This window comes from Hippoglossus stenolepis, chromosome 24, assembly GCF_022539355.2.
Source record: "Hippoglossus stenolepis isolate QCI-W04-F060 chromosome 24, HSTE1.2, whole genome shotgun sequence".
Classification (NCBI taxonomy): domain Eukaryota; kingdom Metazoa; phylum Chordata; class Actinopteri; order Pleuronectiformes; family Pleuronectidae; genus Hippoglossus; species Hippoglossus stenolepis.
This window is the reverse complement of record NC_061506.1, coordinates 5,052,266-5,070,989: the sequence shown is the minus strand read 5'-3', so window position 1 is coordinate 5,070,989 and position 18,724 is coordinate 5,052,266. Positions and strand designations below refer to the sequence as shown.

The 18,724-nt window shown below is 42.3% G+C and overlaps 3 protein-coding genes across 3 annotated transcripts; all 3 read left to right on the top strand.

Moving 5' to 3' along the window:
* LOC118103620 (protein-tyrosine kinase 2-beta) lies at window positions 1–11,417 on the top strand. The gene is made up of 30 exons (XM_035150732.2): window positions 1–138; window positions 244–590; window positions 1,467–1,645; window positions 1,742–1,829; window positions 1,960–2,039; window positions 2,182–2,244; window positions 2,494–2,548; window positions 2,654–2,794; window positions 3,043–3,114; window positions 3,335–3,436; window positions 3,685–3,802; window positions 4,002–4,044; window positions 4,333–4,358; window positions 4,558–4,605; window positions 5,205–5,299; window positions 5,436–5,517; window positions 6,595–6,695; window positions 6,906–7,021; window positions 7,429–7,529; window positions 7,677–7,766; window positions 7,859–8,063; window positions 8,375–8,474; window positions 8,817–8,864; window positions 9,088–9,213; window positions 9,526–9,558; window positions 9,868–9,892; window positions 10,153–10,193; window positions 10,295–10,429; window positions 10,561–10,641; window positions 10,945–11,417. The coding sequence occupies exons 2-30, from the start codon at window positions 342–344 to the stop codon at window positions 11,185–11,187; spliced, it is 2,886 nt and encodes a 961-aa protein (XP_035006623.1). The 5' UTR covers window positions 1–138; window positions 244–341; the 3' UTR covers window positions 11,188–11,417.
* A 485-nt stretch (window positions 11,418–11,902) lies between these two features.
* Window positions 11,903–14,195, top strand: LOC118103138 (inosine-uridine preferring nucleoside hydrolase). The gene is made up of 8 exons (XM_035149743.2): window positions 11,903–12,004; window positions 12,350–12,527; window positions 12,609–12,788; window positions 12,947–13,058; window positions 13,222–13,358; window positions 13,464–13,541; window positions 13,624–13,740; window positions 13,856–14,195. The coding sequence occupies exons 2-8, from the start codon at window positions 12,351–12,353 to the stop codon at window positions 14,006–14,008; spliced, it is 954 nt and encodes a 317-aa protein (XP_035005634.2). The 5' UTR covers window positions 11,903–12,004; window position 12,350; the 3' UTR covers window positions 14,009–14,195.
* A 988-nt stretch (window positions 14,196–15,183) lies between these two features.
* On the top strand, window positions 15,184–18,303 carry LOC118103139 (inosine-uridine preferring nucleoside hydrolase-like). Its single transcript, XM_035149744.1, has 8 exons — window positions 15,184–15,264; window positions 15,947–16,124; window positions 16,225–16,404; window positions 16,575–16,686; window positions 16,771–16,907; window positions 17,014–17,091; window positions 17,888–18,004; window positions 18,095–18,303. The coding sequence occupies exons 2-8, from the start codon at window positions 15,948–15,950 to the stop codon at window positions 18,245–18,247; spliced, it is 954 nt and encodes a 317-aa protein (XP_035005635.1). The 5' UTR covers window positions 15,184–15,264; window position 15,947; the 3' UTR covers window positions 18,248–18,303.
* Window positions 18,304–18,724: the final 421 nt, after the last annotated feature.

The window sequence follows — 18,724 nt, the reverse complement described above, 5'->3', positions numbered from 1 at the left end:
TCTTCTTCAGACAAGACGCAGCTACAGACGACTCCTCTTCGCCCGTGAAAGAAGAACAAATATCTGAATGTTTACAGATGCAACATGAGTGCAGTTTGCAGCAGGGGTTGACTTGTCTCCAGAGGGTTAGCAAAACCGGTGAGTACAGAGATCGCAGCAGGAGTCGACTCGTGGGAATGTTCTGCAAATTCTTCAAAACCGACAGAGAATGATTGTGATTGTTGGGTTCAACTCTGTCTCCAGCTTCTCTGCATCCCTCCGTGTGTGTGACTAAATGTGTGTGTGTGACAGAGGGAAAAGACAGAGAGTGAAAAGTGTGTGTGGAGGCGTGATGACAATGTATGTCTCTGAGCAGTAGTGGAGTGTGTGTGTGGTGTGTGTGTGTGATGTCAGGAGACACAAGCACCCTGTCCTGGAGGAGCATGTCTCCCACCAGCCGCTCAGATTCCTTGGATTTTTCTCCCACGGCAACTGTCGCCAGGGACAACATCCTCCAGGTGAAGATCATCAAAGTGTGTTTCCTTAGCAACAGCTCCAACCTGGGCAAGAACTTCAAACTGGTCCGGTGTGAGGAGGGCTGGGCTGTCAAGGTAAACTCTACTCTGCTCTGCTCTGCTCTACTCTACTCTACTGAAACCCACTGTGTTGTGTACTTTACATGCTCCACTGTACTCTTTTGTACTATTCTCTACTATACTTTACTCCACTGTGCGTCACTATACAGTACTCTACTATACTCCACTGTACACTAGTCTACTGCACTCTACTAGACTCTTCTGTACTTTACTCCACTATACTAAACTGTCATGGTTTTTGTATTTTTCAGTGTTTTTCCGCCTCTTTATTAAGAGTGTTTTCTGTTTTATTATTACCTCGTGTTTCTTTACTTCCTTGTGTTTATGTTTGCCTGAGATGTTTCGGTGTCCCTGCCTTCCCTGTGTGTGTATATAAGTCTCTGTGCTTCCCCTTGTGCTGGTCGGTTCGTTGTCTAAATGCCTGTCGTTATGTCCTGTCGTGATCTCCTGTGCTTTTTGTATCCCGTGTCTCCTGAGCTCCCGTCCTCTGCATCTCCTCCTGTAAGCCTCCAGTGTTTTCCCCTGTGTGCTTCTAGTTGTTTTTTTTCTGTTAAAGACTTTTTTCCATTAAAAGACACTTTTTGTTAAACTCTGCATCCTGGGTCCGTCTGCCTCACTCTTCCTGACACTAAACTGGGCTTTTCTCTGTACTCTACTATTTCTTCTACTCTAAGGCACCATGTACATAACTATTCTCTATTGTAATCCACTATTTACACTCCATTGTCTTTTATTATACTGTACTCTACTCTGCTATACTATACTATACTCTACTTGTACTCTGCTCCAGTATATTGTACAGTGCTGTACTCTGCTATACTTTATTTAAAAAACGTCATCACCTGCTTCTACAGTATGACATTAACATGTTGGACGTGACTTGTATCCCAGGATATCATTCATGTGGTGCTGTGCAGTGGTTGTGTGGGTCCAGAGATAAAACACAGCCTGTGTTACAGCCTCCTCCTCAAACACCTCAAGTCCTCAGAGAAACACTGGCTGCACCCAGACCTGACAGTGTCCGAACTCACTCAGCGTTACGAACAACAGCACCTGGAGGCCGAGTGGAGGTCAGTACTTCTGTCTGTTTTTTGTATACTGTCGTAGTCTTACTAATTTACCATGTGAGCCTCGACTTGGAGAACTTAACTCTGTTGTTTGTGCAGATATGACCTGAGGCTCAGATACATCCCATCAGACTTCATGGAGAAATTCAAAGAGGACAGAACCACTATGCTTTACTTTTATCAGCAGGTCAGTGATGGGCCGGTGTGGGTGTGTGTCTGTATCCCTGTTCCCTGCGGATTTCTATTAGATAAGGACTATCATGTGTGTTTATGGTAGTTGTAGTCAATGAAAGGTGTGTTTGTGTGCTTACCCACAGGTACGAAGTGACTACATGCAGCAGTATGCTTCAAAGGTCAGTGATGGGATGGCGCTGCAGCTCGGTTGTCTGGAGATTAGGTACTGCACAACTACGGCCTCATGCACACTCCTGAAAAAAATTAAGATATGTCACTGCAATAGCTTTAGGAAAGCAGGACAACAACAGCAATGATTATTTTCTGTTCCTACATGATAAAATGTTAATGTTTCATATTCACAGGAGATTCTACAAAGACATGAATTCAAACGGACTGGAGAAAAAGTCCAACTTTGAACTATTAGAGTAAGCCAAATGTGATTGTTGTATGTGTGCATCGCCCTTTACCGCCATTAAGGCAAACTGCGACTTCCCTTTTACATCAGGCCTTTTTGAGTCTATGTGATACATGCACTACTGTCAAATCATCTTCACCAAAAACCATTGTGTAAAGAGGACAAACAGGGAAACTGAATGTTGTGGAGTTAACATATCTTGCTCTTTATGCTTTTTTAAAATAAACGTTTGTTTTATGATCTGACTCTCCTCCATTAGGAAGGATGTCGGGCTGGACCTGTTCTTTCCCAGAGAGCTGATTGACAGCATGAAGGTAGGAACATTCATTTACCTGGTTTAAAACCTTTAATAATCTTCATTTTAAAGTCTAATACAGGTTTGACAAAATTAGTTAATTCCAAGTGTGTGTGTTTATCAGCTCAAGCAGTTGCGTAAGATGATCCAGCAGACGTTTCAGGGCTACTCCACGCTGAAGCAGGACGAGTGCGTGGCCAAGTTCTTCAGCACTTTGGCCCAGTGCTACAGCTTCACACAGGAGAGCTTCGCCTGCCAGCTGGTGGTGAGCGCTTCAGTGATTCAGACTTCACAACAGCTGTTTTAGTTTCTAAGAAACAGATGAAAGGCTATTTCCTGGTGGTATTCATGGTTAAGGTTTTTCTTTTAAGACCGGCGAGGCACAGTTTTATTGATTGTTCTCTGCTTCGACATGTTAATGTGTTATCAATGTGATTGAATTCTTTGATGTACAAGCAAAAGCAAATATTCATACATCACACTTGTGTATTTGTGTGTTTTCTGTGTCTGTAGCATGGCTGGAGTATAACAATAGACCTGGTCATTGGCCCTGAAGGCATCAGTCAGCAGAATGAGAACTCAACCGTGAGCTAGAACTCTTCCTCTCTTCTGCTTTTGTCAAATTCTTGCAGAAGTTGTTTTTTTTTTTTCGTCATGTCAAGTGGAAAGAAATAACATTTTATACAACTTGACAGACAAGAGATGCTGTACATGAAGATCCATTATTGCAAATCAGCATCCCTGCATTCCTTTCTCTATTTATTCCTTCTTCATTTCTAAGTTTTGAATCTTTTTCTCAATGCAGCCCGTCTGTCTGGCTGCATTCTCTCAGGTGCGCAGCATCTCCTGCTCTGCAGGGAGCGACGGTCGAGCCCTGCTCACTGTGCACATAGAGGGAGCCCAGCAGGTATATAGCCCTCGTGTCGTGTAATACTACAGCAAACAGCTAAATCGTTTTGTGTTTTCATATATTTTGTTCGATTCTTAGTTTGTAACTAGGAACTATTTCTTGGATGGGTGCAGTGATGTGTTTTTTGATATTTGGACAAGGCCAGGCTGTGTCCCCCTGTTTCAGACCACTTCACTTTTCACACATTCAAAAATATGGGTCAGTTGTGTAAAGCTTTTCAATATCTTGTGCATTAAACCCTCCAGCCACTGTCTGTGAACACCCCCTCCCTGGCTGTAGCCGAGAACATGGCCGACCTGATTGACGGCTACTGTCGCCTGGACAGCGGCGCTGAGGGCTCCCTCATTGTCAGACCCAGCCAAGGTATGATGACAATAATAAAAGTACTAATCCTGATTTCTATTATTTAACAACCTGTCTTTTGATTGTCTTTTGTACTTGGGACTTTCCACCACAGAATTTTGGGTTTATTCACATCCTTTCACACCTCAATGTACTTCTTTAAAAGACTGATTTTAACTGAGCCCTTTGTGTAATGTAAAGTAAATGTTGTTTTTCACAGGCAGAGACGCACAGAGACTGAAACTTCCTGACATCCCTAAACAGTAAGTGTGATGTTTCATACGTGTAAGTGAAGACTCTCAAACGTCACTAAAGATGACACTTAGATGTTTTCACACTTTGTTTAGTTTTTTCTATTGTGGTGTTAAGTTGCTGGAAACTGAAAAAAGTCTAGGTGTTGCTTTTTTCACACTTTCCCTTTTCTCATTATCTTTTCATTTTCTCTCAACTGATTTGTTAAAAAAGAAAACAAGGGTTTAACCATTGCTGTTCAAAGATGAAAGGTCATTGACTTCTTGCTTTTAAAGAAGGAATGTCTCTGTCTCTTCCAGCCGTGATCCCAGTGCTCCTGATAGAGGTTTGAGTCCAATCTATAATCTATAAATTAATTGATGTCTCAGGTTTATATTTAATATTAAATTTTAGCTTTGTACCCATTCTGCTTATATTATTTTATATTGTGCAAGGCAAAAACTCACATAGACTGATAAGCATTGATTATGCCTTCTAAATGCAAAACAAATACTTATAATTTCTGCATTTCTCTTTAACTTCAGACTCTGATATTTATGCTGAGATTCCAGAAAGCAGCGCATTGTCTGGTGGTGAGCATGTCTGCGAGCATTACATTGCAATCGATATTCTATAACCTGTCAGTTAAGTCAATAAACCAGTCATTGTGTGTTATTCTCAAACATTTCCATCTTTTATGTAACTAAATCAAGGTGCTCTTTTCCTCCTTCAGAAGAAAATCATTACATATGGCATTTTTGATTAGTGATGGGAGGTTAAAACTATAAAAACTACACTCTCAGTTACACCACATAACAGAACCAACATTTCAGAAAGGTTAGGTTTTAGCTCTGACGTGCCTCTCAGCAAGTTTCAGTTTCAGCCAGAACACCTGTGCAGTGGCAGGGGTGTACGTAGGTGGATCTAAACCGACTTGGTATATTGAATTTCCACTTCTATAAACTCAAAGTTTACTTCCTAAATTAACTGCAGAACTGTGCTGGGGGTTGAAGTGCAGCGATGCCTTTGTTTGCTTGACGTACCTGAATGCAGCACAAAAATATCAAAATGATTACATCCATTTACAATTTCAGTTCTACAAAGTTACAGTTGCCTGTATAGTATAAACACAACTCAACAATGTATTCATACACCTATTTCTCTGTTTCTCAATGTGTGTGTGTGTGTCCAGACAAACACAGGATATCCAGAGATGACGTTGTTGTGGGTCAGATCTTGGGTGAGGGATTCTTTGGAGAGGTTCATGACGGAGAATATAAAAGCCCTGTGAGTTCACCTATTGTGTCAGCACAGATATCATGTAAAGTATAAAAGAAATGCAAAAAAATGCTGAGTTACACTTGGGGAAAAACAAAAAGTACGCTATTGTGAAAGTGATGCATGTGTCTATGTGTGTGTGCAGACGGGGGAGAAGATCCGCGTAGCTATCAAAACATGTAAAGAATGTTCAGCGGATGTAAAAGAGAAGTTCCTCAGTGAAGCTGGTGAGTATGAGGCTGGTACAGGGATCATTTCCTCTGTAAACACGTTTACTGCTCAACGTCTAAGTCAGGTGACCGCATGGTACAGCCTGCCAGAACTTTGTAACAGGAAATGTAAAACTTTCCCCTTCACGAGTTACGTGTTACACAAATAGTGTGAAGTAATAAAAGAAGAATAAAAGAAAAACATTTCAGGATTTTGTTTCATCAGTCAGAAAGTTGCTGTATAGTCTTCCTGTTGTGTGGTTGTTGCTTAGTGAAGAAGCTCAGGCTGTGGTCACCTCAACATCAGACAAGTTGTCCCAGAGCTGACTGACAATAAGCGTAGGTGTAGAAGGAAAACCAGATACAGCATTGTCGATAAAGTGAGCACGAAAAGTCAGCATGTGTCACTTTGACAAGTCTATAAAATCAAGACTAAACATCTAAGTCCTGGATAAAAGAGTCTGGAGGCCACAGTGTGCATCACCTGGTGGAGTAGGGCAGTAAAGAAACCCCACATCAATGAGTTTGCTGCTTTTTAAGTGTTAGCCGATGACCCCTAAAGATGTAAAGTCAGTCTGATGATTTAGAAAACGTTATGGAATAGTAAAAATCATGTGACTCCAAACCCTCGTTTGAATGAACGCTACATTTTGAAATTTCAGTGGAATTTTGTTGTGATCACTCGAAGAAATAATAGACTCCTTGGTTATTCTATCTCACCAGAAATCTAATTCAAGGGCAGTGAAATAAGTTATAAACAAAATATTGCAAATATAATCACTTTGAAAAGCGTTAGAAAACATATGTGCATGTCTATGTGGTTAGAGTCTAACCACATAGACATGCACTCACGTTAGAGGGTGCTTTCTGATGGTGGTTTCAAAGTAAAGTAGAACTGAAAGCTTGGGCGGTCTGTGAAGTTGAGTGGTTAAGAGACAATAATGGCTTTTATAGTTTTCCCATCAAGTGGACTCTGTCTTTCGCTAAAAGCTGAAAATAAAGCTTGAAACAGTGTCACTTTCGTTCTCTGGCATAAATAGATCATAGAAATGATATATGTTATTGATCAGAGGTGTATTGCTCTGGCTGTTGCAGGCTTGATGAAACACCTGGATCACCCCCACATCGTGCGTCTCATCGGGGTCATTGAGGTCGATCCTGTCTGGATCGTCATGGAGCTCTATGAACATGGAGAGGTGTGGTTTTGCTCCAATGTGATGATTTGCTGTTTGTTAATCATGAAGTTATCTATTATCTTTAATACTTTTATTTTCACATCTCAGTTACATTTTACTGCTGTGGGTGATTAATACATTTGCATGTTTTAGTGTCCTGATGTTAAGACGAGTCTGAACACAACTTAGATGAAATCTTATAAGAAGTGGATGTTTTTGTTTGTCTAACAGTTGGGTCACTACCTCATGACGCAGCAGTACATGCTGACCGGACCAACGTTGATCCTGTACAGTCTACAAATCTGCAAAGCCTTGGCTTACCTGGACGGCCTCAACATGGTGCACAGGTAACACAACCCATACTTTTTGTATTCAGGAATTTTAAAAACATAAATGGAGGCATCCTTCCTTCTGTCTTTAGCAACGGTGCATTTCAAATCAGGACGAATGCATTTCACATGAGATGTTGCTTTGCAGGGATTCTACTAATACAAATGAGCTTTGTTTCTCTTCTGATTGACATTTTATTATTAAATGTAAAATATCAACTGAGATACATAAAAGTAATTTTACTTTTTGCTACAGAGCTAAAATTAGCATTAACAACAGTGTACTTACCAGTAAGCCTTTTCAAACGTCATTCCTTTGCTAGCTAAGAGCCGTCTCTCCAGTAAGCAACACTTCTACTGCTGCTACTGAAGTTAGCATGCTAACTTTGATTCTTTACTGAAGTTGGTTTCTGTTCTGTCTGCAGAGATATAGCTGTGAGAAATGTCTTGGTGAAGTCGGCCGACTGTGTCAAGCTGGGAGACTTTGGGCTGTCACGCTACATTGATGAACAAGAGTATTATAAAGGTACACACACACACATCTGTACACTCATTTGGGTTTAATTTATCTTCAGAATGCACATTATTTCAGTCTTTATTAAAGTATAGATAAATGTGAGTAAAAATCTAATCTGTGTCCATGTGTCTTTTCACATTTCTCCTCTGCTTGCAGCCTCAGTCAGTCGATTACCAATCAAATGGATGGCACCAGAATCCATCAACTTCAGACGCTTCACCGCAGCCAGCGACGTGTGGATGTTTGGTGAGAAAACACCAAATGCAGGAAGATAAAAACCACTTTTCTGTGTGACACAAGACAATTCAGCCTTTGTGTGTATGTCTGTGTTCAACCAGGTGTGTGTGTGTGGGAGATCTTCTCAATGGCCCAGCAGCCGTTCTCTTGGCTGGAGAACGGGCAGGTGATCCACCAGCTGGAGTCTGGAGTGCGACTCCCCAAACCGCAGTTCTGTCCACCCACCGTCTACTCCCTGCTCGCTCGCTGCTGGGCCTACGAGCCGCATGCCCGGCCCGGCTTCAGCCAGCTCGTCTGCTCCCTCAGGTGCACACACACACACACACACACACACACACACACACACACACACTATTTTAAATGTTACTTCCCACTCAGGGGTTTCTTTCCTCATTTTTTAGTTTTTAAGTTTTTAAGATGTTTTGATTGTGAAATTGTGGTTTAAATGGTGAAAAACAGGATTTTTTAATGTAATAAAGTTATTGTCATAAAGTGTTTCCAGTGTTGCTAAATATTCAGGTCATTGTTACTTCCTGAGATTTGTAAAAGCTGAGGGTCGGATGACATTTCAAAAGTTCAGATGTTTAACTACCTGTCTGTGTTTATGTATTTGACAGTGATATCCACAGGATGGAGTCGGAGCAGCATCTCAAGCCAAACAGGTCTCGCTCCAACCCATCATTGTTAGACTCCAACTTCACAGACCCTCCACCCAAGGTACGACACACACTCTACTTCTCTGTAGTCAATCACCTTTTTTAAGTCAGAAGCTCAGGAGCTAAATTCATTTCTAACGCCAGCTTATTTCATTTACCCACTAGACAGACAACACCGAGATGCAAGCAAACCCATAATCTAACATGTCAATGAAATGATCAGTGTGCAGGAAATAGAATTCACAGTTCAGTTATTTCTGCTATTTATGTTTGTGTGATGCTGCTTTGTCATGTTTCATTTACAGAGTATGATTTTTTAAATATGCAATTTTTGTATGTGTTTTTTTTATTTGCCTGACAGCCCTTTATTAAATGACATGTCCTGTGTTTTCTCTCTCACCAGCCAACCAGAATACAAGGCAACACACTTCCTCGGGACATGCACATACAGGTGTCAAACACACACACACCACTCAGAAGTGCTCTTACACATAAATATACTCTAATGTGCACTCACATGTACATGCACTGACCAAATGTAGGTGTAACTGAGCTATTTCAGTCCCCTGTTGGGACATATTGTTCCCCTGAGTCAAGTCTGCACAAATTATATGGTGAAAATACTTGATATCAATATAATGATTAAGTGTGTGTGTGTGTGTGTGTGTGTGTAGGCAGCAGACAGGGATAGCAGGCCAGTGTGGGAGAAAGAGCGAGCGCACGTGGAAGACACTTTACAAAGACAAAGATTCGAGATGCTACAGGATAAACAGTGGCTGGAGAAAGAGGAACGACAACTGGTGAGCACGCACACACAGTGTCTTAACCCTCAAACAAGCCTCTGAAAAAGTGAGGACTAGCCAAAATGTCCTCACTTTCCAAATATACAGGTACACGTACACACACAGTAGTTTGTGGCCATAAGAGCGTGAAGAAATTATAGAAGATACAGAGTTGCGTGTCTCTTCAGGAAGATCTTGGGCACATGACATGTCTGAATTAATGAAAAACGTCACTCTAATGTTACTACAGTGTTACCACATGTCTGACTGACTTTACCACGTCACTCCCATTTTGCAAACAACCGCTGACCGTGTTGTGTTTTTGTGTAGGATCCTGTTGTGCGACTGGATTCACAAATAAAGGTACATACTTGTCTCTACTCTTCTTTGAATTTCCTCTTGTTTAAATTTTAGTAGGCCGAATATACTAGTCTCTTTTTGACCATAAGAGGGCAGCAACACACATAGAAATACACATTGTGTACATCCTTGGGCTTTTACATGTAGTTGGGTCAATCCCCAGACTAGTTTGCTTTTCTTTTCCGGTTCTTTTAAGCTTTAAATTCAACATTAATCATTTAGTATTCAACATTTAAAACACTCTGCAAAATGTTTAGAAAATATAAAAGCTTTGGTGTCAGACCAATTATTTTTACTTCTGTCTCTTTACAGCCCCCTGAAAAAAGCCTGGAAAATGGTGAGTCCTGTTTAAAAGAATTGTATTTGTACATTAATTCACTCAAACAAGCTTTAATTTTTATAACGTGTTGTGCTCATAATGTTTAAGCCACAAAGCACACGTTGATATTGGATATTTAACTGGTAAAAGAGAAAAATACAGAAAAGAGCAAAAGTTATGCATAAAAATACACCATGATCAAATGTTCAATACAATTATGTCCACATTAAGTCTATAGAGTGTCATGTTTAAAATGTGTGACACTTTCTGTCTGTCAGGTCCTCCAGAGAAGCCCCCAATGCCTCCTCCAGTCGCACAGGTAAAGTAAACCAAGCCTCTACTGTAAATATAATTAGATTAAGTAAGTGTAAACATGACTGGATATGTGAAAGTGAAGCTGGGTGTTTCTTTGTGCCGTAGCCTCGCCCCACAGCTGAGCTGGACCGATCGGGGGACCAGGTGTACACCGGCGTCATGGTGATGGTGAAACAGGTGGTTCAGCTGAAGAATGCTGTCAGCACACTGTCTGCCTCCGAGTACCCCAACGCTGTCAAGGTCAGTCCATCAACAACCTGGGAAGCACCTTCACAGGATTTTACATTTCTAATCATCCACTTGCTTTCATCCTTTTTCTATTGTGTCCCTCTTCCACCTCCCGCCCTCCCTCGCCCCCCTTCCCCCTTCAGGCGGTTGGTGTCACCCTGCGTAGCCTGATCCAGAGTGTTGATGAGATCCTGCCCTCTCTGCACTGCTCTGTCACCACAGAGGTACGCCTCACTTCCTCTCTCTTTGCAGCAGCCACAGTCACAAACATGCATGGCGGAAGTGTGTAAAGTAGTGATGACTGTCTTATTGTGGCAGAAAACACAAGTTTTAGATGCTTGGAGAGATCAAATCTGAGTGAAAACCATCCTGCTATTGTTAAAATCCAGGATTTTTAATTGTCTTTTAACTTACTAGACTTATACCTAAACACATTAAACAATCTAAGTATTATATATCTTTAAATAAGAGTTTAATAAAAAAAAGGATGCAGCATTGAAGTTTATTTCCTCTCCTCCCTGTTTAAGATCGAGGGCACAAAGAAGCTGCTGAACAAGGACTTAGGCGAGCTGATCAATAAGATGCGACTCGCCCAGCAGAACTCTGTGACGACGCTGAAGGAGGAGTGCCAGCGGCAGATGCTGGCAGCCGCTCACACTCTCGCACTCGACTGCAAGAACCTGCTGGATGCCGTGGACCAGGCTCGGGTCCGGGCCAACTTGGCCAAGCCCAGAGCAGAATCACAAGACTCAGGAGATTCAGGGGAATGAGCAGCGGACGTTCACATGGACTGGTTTTAAAAAGGACATGGAGTTAACAAGAGCTCAGTTCATATGGGAAGGTGCAACACTCCCTGTAGTAGTATAATATATTTTTTATTTTCTATTAAACAAAAGAACTCACGGTTAGAAAAGGGGGAAGAAATGAAACTATGACGATGTAAAAAGCAAAAACATTTGTACTGTTTATTCTTTTTTACGATTAAAGACAAAAAGTGACATTCTGCGCCTCCCTCTTTTTATCATAGGACAACTGGTCAACATCTTTTCCACACGTGGTCTGTGACAAGAAAGAAACAGATGAGAAATAAATATAAGTTTGTCTTATCTGATGCCATAACAACTCAGGATTCTAGGTTCAACAGTCTTTCTCAGCACTACTTTTATTGTCAGTCACTCTGGAAAATCTGTTGTCACATAAAGTCCCTTTGATTGTAGGGTAGACAGGACACAAACAGACTTGCTGTAACTTGCATCGAGCTATAAGAATGTGACATACAAGATGTTTTTTTATCTTTTGTTCCTCTCCTGTAAGTCTGAGGAACTGTGAGAAGACGAAGGATTCATTATTCTACTGAAATCGCTTTTATATAATAAATATTATCCCCGATGTCAAAGGAAACACCACATTCTCAACTTTCAGGCACTTAAGTGTCGAATGTCAATGTGACTGTCCCTGCTGCATTTTCAAGTGTCGACGCCCATATGTGTTTCTGGGCTGATAAAGGCAGCTCCTCTGGTCAGAGCAGTCAGCATTCCCTCAGCAGAAAGTGCAGACGTAAGAAACAGGATCATACACTATCACCAGGTAAGGATTTTACATTTGACTAGTTGTAGTTCATGGAAATTTAGCACTTAAAAACAACCTCAGGTTATTACCTTCTATTTCTGTCATTTACAAATTTAATTCAATAAAATATTTAACTTCAACTCTTATAGATGTTAAGCTCCGGAAGGTTTTGCACTTGTATTCCCTATATGCTCCTGTGTCGTAAACAGGCTGTTTTAACCACACTTGTGTTTTTTTGAAGGTGGTTACCTTAAAACGCTCTCAGCCCCTATAAACCAGTAGAACAGGTTTTGGTGGAAGGAAGTGTAGAAAGTGTGAGTAACCTCTCCTCACATGTGATGTTTTTCTTATTGCTCAATGTAGGATGAAGAAGTTGATCATGGATGTGGACACAGGGGTGGATGATGCTCAGGCCATCATGATGGCCCTCGCAGCACCTGGTGTGGAGATCCTGGGCATCACGTGCTGCCACGGCAACACACCCCTGGAGAACGTGCTCAAGAACACGCTGCGCGTCCTGAAAGTCTGCAACAGGCTGGATGTAAGTGTTAATGAAGAAATAAAGCATCTAAATGTAGTGGTCACTTCTTGAATGTGAAGTAAAACTCGTTCCATGTCACAGGTGCCAGTGTACCGAGGCTGTGCTGAGCCCCTTGTGGCTCATAAACGCCACGCTGGAGATTTCCACGGGAAGGACGGACTGGGCGATGCCCCGGATCCAGACGCTCCAGGTCTGGAAGCGGTGCAGAAGGAAAAAGCTGCGGAGGCCATAATCAAGATGGTCAATGACAACCCAGGAGAGGTGGGTCAGTGTTTGGCATTCAACTGAAAGACTCCAGAGGACCATGAAGATTTGTTTCCTGAAGTGTCATTTCATGGACATGTTTTCTCTCTCCTGTTTGAAATGAAAAGGAAATGCATCTTCTGATCTGTTGTCTATACTTTCATGGATTTGTACAGGTGAGTCTTGTTGCCATGGCGCCCCTCACTAACCTGGCCATGGCGGTGAAGCTGGACCCCTCCCTCCCCGAGAAGCTGAAGGCCCTCTACATCATGGGAGGAAACACTGAGTGTATGTTATTTGTCACTTGATTTTTAAATATACATTTAATCTGCTGTATTCTACATTTGTTTGCATGTCTGTGTGTGTGTGCAGGTTGTCATGTGTGATTGCATCTTTCTCTAAATGTTCAACTCAATGTTTGTCACATTGATTTTGATTTGTGTGTGTGCAGCCAGGGGTAACACCACAGTGTGTGGAGAGTTTAACTTTGTGGCCGACTCTGAAGCTGCCTACGTCGTGTTGGACCGCTACACCTGCCCCACCTACATCGCCACCTGGGAGTTCAGCTGCAGGAGCAGTCTGCCGTGGGTCTGTCATTAAACACCAGTTAACGAGTCTCTATGGAGCACTCATGATGACCAGAGACGCACTGAGCATGTGACACTAATAAGAAAATATATCTTTCTCCCTCAGTCCTTCGTTGACACTTGGCTGGCCCAAGACACAGACAAGGCTCGTTTCATGGAGAGGATTTCCTCCTTAACCAGGAAGGTACGAGAGTGTCCCAAACAAGAATTCAGAATAAATGTTACACACTGTATATCTGTTGTTAAATCTTTGTGTTAAATCGCAGATGGTCCAGACAGAGCGGTATCAAAAGGAGCTGGTGTCAGGAACTGAGTTTAACTCCTGTGACACCTACGCAGTGGCTGCAGCCATCGACGACACCCTGCTGACAGAAAGCGAACAGGTGACATTTTATACTTTTATTTTAGCCAATTTTTTTTATCAAACAAATTCCAAAAGTGGTTTAAGTATGAAGCAGACGTTGCTGTATTCGACATTGCTTCTCTTTCCTCGTGCAGGTGGCAGTGACGGTGGAGCTGCAGGGGACCTACACCCGAGGCATGATGGTGCTGGACTACATGGACCTGCTGAAGAAGAAACACAAGGCGTTCATCATGAAGACCGTCGACTTGGAGAAGTTCAAGCAAATGTTGATGAATGCGTTGAAGTAGCATGGATTTCTCCGTGTGACAGTAATGTGCTTCAGTGGTTACTGGACGGTGGGAGGAAGTGGAGACACGACGACCATCTTTGTATAAAGTCAATGGTTGAACCTAAACTTCAGTATTAAATGCATTCATGCTGCAAGATCTTTACAAGTCTTACCAAAATGCTGTGGAATAAATACAATTAAAATGATTGTGTTGTTTTTTTCAAATTTAACAATCCTCTCATTTCTTCAAGCATTGACTTATAAAGTTTCCAGTGATGCCAAGAAGCAGTCAAGTTGTAAAAGAAATGTAACTATTAAATAATTGGGATTAATTTGGGAGTCTAAATCGTGCAATTCAACTCTTTTTAAATATGATCAGCGTCCTTTGTAGATTGGATAAAACTCCAGAGAAGGGAGACAAAGGAAGCAGCATGAGCGTCTCATTTTTCCATCTGTAATCCAGTTTAGACACCTTTCAAGCCTGCAGGCGTTTCCTGTTCATTCACTATAGATTCACACCGGGTGAGTTTCCAAGACCTCTGGTGAGGAAAAAACCCTCTAATTAAATCCATCAGGGTCATGAAGCAGGTTTGAACAGGATCTGTGACGCAGCCAATCGTTGCTGCTTTAGATCGTCTGATATTCGAATTGCCAAAAGGAGCGTTTCCATACCACGGAACAAAATGTCTTATTTTAAGGTTTGCATGTCGTGGCGGAGTGAGTATTGCGAAATAATCTGTAGCATCACGTTGTATTGAAATCTCCACAGCTACTCCACCTGAGGTCTGTCAGTGAGATATGACTTTCACAACAATGTCCTCAGTTGGGTCAAAAGGTCAAAATAAATCACATTGCATTTCTGTGACTTTACTCTGTCTCTGATCTGTTTATGAATCAAGATGAACATGCATCAAATCTGCAAAATCTTCATCTTCTTCAATCCATCAAGGAAATCACATTTATTCCGATGTATTGTATCCTGGCTGTACAAGTTAGACATTGATTAAAACATTTATGCAGAAAAGTGAATTGTACTCTCTGCATCAGCAGCAAAGCGAAGTTAGATTCCAACTACCGTCAAATTTAAATCAAACCGAACCAGTTTGGATGCTCGTAAATCCTGTAGCCACTTATACGTTTTGCTGCTGCATTTGCATAGGCCAACACCTCTCTGTGTGTCTCTGGGCTTTATAAGGCAGCTCTTCAGGTTGGAGCAGTGTTCAGCTGCCGCCCCTTCCTCAAGCAGTAGAAACCTTGTTCGGATCCACTCAGCAGGTAAGTCAAGAAAACTTAATTTTACTCTAAATTCAGACCAAAAACGGGAACGATTCACATTGCGGGAATTAGAATGAGAGAAATTTAAAACTATGCAGCTTGAGGGTATTGCCTTCCATTTCTGTCAGTAAAGATGTTTCAGGCAACTACACCATCGTTGGAAACCCCCCAAACAAGACCCTATGCCAGGGTGTGTTTTTTCCTTTGAGGGGTCAGTTTGGTAGTTCCCTTTTTACCCCGGGGCCCCAACGTCTCCTGACTTTACCCTCCTCAGCCCTGTCACACTTCATGTTTTAACGTTTCTTGCACAGACAAATATTGTTTTTTATTTATAACCTGAAAATGCAAAGATACATCATATATATCGTTTGTAACACATAACTTTAATCAATGTATGTATATAAATGCACAACTTGTCCTAATCTGTTTTGCATGTTTTGCCGCGAGCTCCGTCAGCCACTGTAATTAAGTCGTAAAAATGTTTTGGATTGGTTCAAAGTGCCTGAGGCTGGTGTGTATCATGTCACTCCCTGTGGTCTAGAATCCATTCCAATGATCAACTGAACCTTTCAGCAAAAATCCACAATCAATTATCTGCAGATCTGATTATTAATTATCTGGTTATTGGAAGAAAGTGTAGGAATTGTAACAGAAACTCCTTCTCTCCACATGTTTGTCATAGTATGTCGAAGTTGATCATCGATGTGGACACAGGGGTGGATGATGCTCAGGCCATCATGATGGCCCTCGCGGCCCCTGGCGTGGAGATCCTGGGCATCACCTGCTGCCATGGCAACACGCCCCTGCAGAACGTGCTCAAGAACACGCTGCGCGTCCTGAAAGTCTGCAACAGGCTGGATGTAAGTTTGAAAGACGACTGTGTGGGAGCCATTGTGGTTGGTTGGCGGAATTTCACTGATGCATGATCCTGTATGAAGGATGACTTATCGTACCCCGTAGATCCCGGTGTATCGCGGCTGTGGAGAGCCCCTGCTGGCCTGTAAAAGAAACGCTGGAGATTACCACGGGAAGGACGGGCTGGGCGACTCCCCAGATCCGGATGCTCCGGGCCTGGATCTGCTGAACGGTCGGAACGCTGTGAAGGCCATGATCAAGATGGTGAAAGAGAACCCTGGAGAGGTGAGACACATATTCTGGATTTTCTTTTATTATGGAAATCCTGATTTAATCAAATACTCAAGTGGTTTTCGTATCAGCTCCAAAATCTTTTCTTGTCACCAGTTTCTGCAACAAAGCAATTAAAACATGATACAGGATGCAACATGTCTAACTTGGCTGCTTCTGTACAGGTGACCCTGGTGGCCACGGGCCCCCTCACTAACCTGGCTGTAGCAGTACAACTGGCGCCCAACTTCCATGAGAAGCTGAAGGCCCTCTACATCATGGGAGGAAACACTGAATGTATGTTACTTGTCACTAGATTTTTAAATATACATTTAATCTGCTGTATTCTAAAAAAAATTGCATGGCTGTGTGTGTGTGCAGCCAGGGGCAACACCTCTGTGTGCGGAGAGTTCAACTTTGTGGCCGATACCGAGGCTGCCTACATTGTGTTGGACCGCTACACCTGCCCCACCTACATCGCCACCTGGGAGTTCAGCTGCAGGAGCAGTCTGCCGTGGGTGAGGCTGCTAAGAACAACCCGAGGAGGGGCTTTAACCCTTCACTGCTTGTGTTAACATAACAGAATCATTGTTTGAATATGTGTGTCCCCCCCTCCCCCCCTAGTCTTTCTGTGACACGTGGTTGGCCCAAGACACAGAGAAGGCCGCCTTCATGAAAAAGATTTCCAACCTTTCGATGATGGTAAGTGATATGAGGAGAGAGATGATTAGATGCCCTCGACTGAAAGGTTATAAAACCTTTGCACGTGTATGCACAAGTAGAAACTATGCAGTGTTCTCAGAGGGGTTATCACGCACTCAGCTGGGCCCTTGAAGGCTCCAGGCGGAAGGGAACTCAACCAAGTAACAAAGTTTGACACATCATGCACACGCACATTTAGATTTGTGCAGGATGGATAAACATTCACTTGTGGCCCTTTAGCTCACCTGGTAGAACCTGATCCTGAGTCCTCCTGCACTGGCTGCAGGTTTGGTTCTACATGTCCCTTTACATTTTACACCGTCCAATCAAAAATGTCGTAGAAACCCTTGCATGAAATAAATACTTAACTTTTTTTTCAATCGGGATGTGAGTTTAAATCTTGTGTGACTATGTGAATTTTAAAGCCACAATATCCAATGAAAACATTCAAAAGCTTAAAGAAACTGGATGGAGCCAACTGAACAAATAGCGAACTTGTGTCCTGACACAAGTTCAAATCTTATAAGACTCTGATTTATGATTAACTCACAAATCAAAGAGATTTGAGAACTTCACGATTGGGAGTTCAAGCATACTTCCCCTAGAATTTGTTATTGTTTCTATGAATCCCCAACTTAATATTTTCCATCAAAATGCCAAGATTTAACCCTGCATCCAGAAAACTGGATCAGGAGCCAATACTAGTGGCCCTCTAGTGGCCCTTCCGCTCAGGCCTTGGTCCTCCTCCTTAAGTCACAGCATGTCTGAAGGTCATCCTGATGTGTTGCCTCTGCAGAGAGCTCGGTCGGCCGACTATCAAAAGGAGAGCACAGCCGGAAAAGGCTTCAACTCCTGCGACACCTACGCCATGGCTGCAGCCATCGACAACACAATCATAACAGAGAGTGAAGAGGTGAGCGAGGGGCCGCTGCCTTTGTATTTGGACAAATCATCTCAGCTCAAATCATTTCCCAACAACGGTCTTCTCATGTTCCTTGTGCAGGTGGCAGTGACGGTTGAGCTGGAGGGGACCCACACCCGGGGCATGATGGTGGTGGACTACATGGAGATGCTGAAGAAGAAACACAAGGTCACCATCATGAAGACGGTCGACCTGGAGAAGTTCAAGAATCTGCTCATGAATGCTCTCAAGTAGGAAGATGCTGTAACAAGTGAATCTGAATGATCCAAATAAATAAAAAATGGCTCTTCTCATAAAAATATCAACTTTTTTTTCAGTGTCTGACCATTAAACACAAAATATACTGGATTTATTCTATTTTTCCTTAAAAGACCTTATTACCGATCAGAGGCTGACCTCTTGTGGCTGGATGGGGGGAAATCAGGGCACCTTCACACACATTTCCAGATTTGTGCAGGATGGACAAACGTTTACTTGTGGCCCTATAGCTCACCTGGTAGAACCTGTGACCCTGTGCTTGAGTCCTCCTGCACAGGCTGCAGGTTTGGTTCTACATGTCACTTTCCATTTTAAACCGTCCAATCAAAAATGTCGTAGAAACCCTTGCATGAAATAAATACTTAACTTTTTTTTCAATCGGGATGTGAGTTTAAATCTTGTGTGACTATGTGAATTTTAAAGCCGCAATATCCAATGAAAACATTCAAAAGC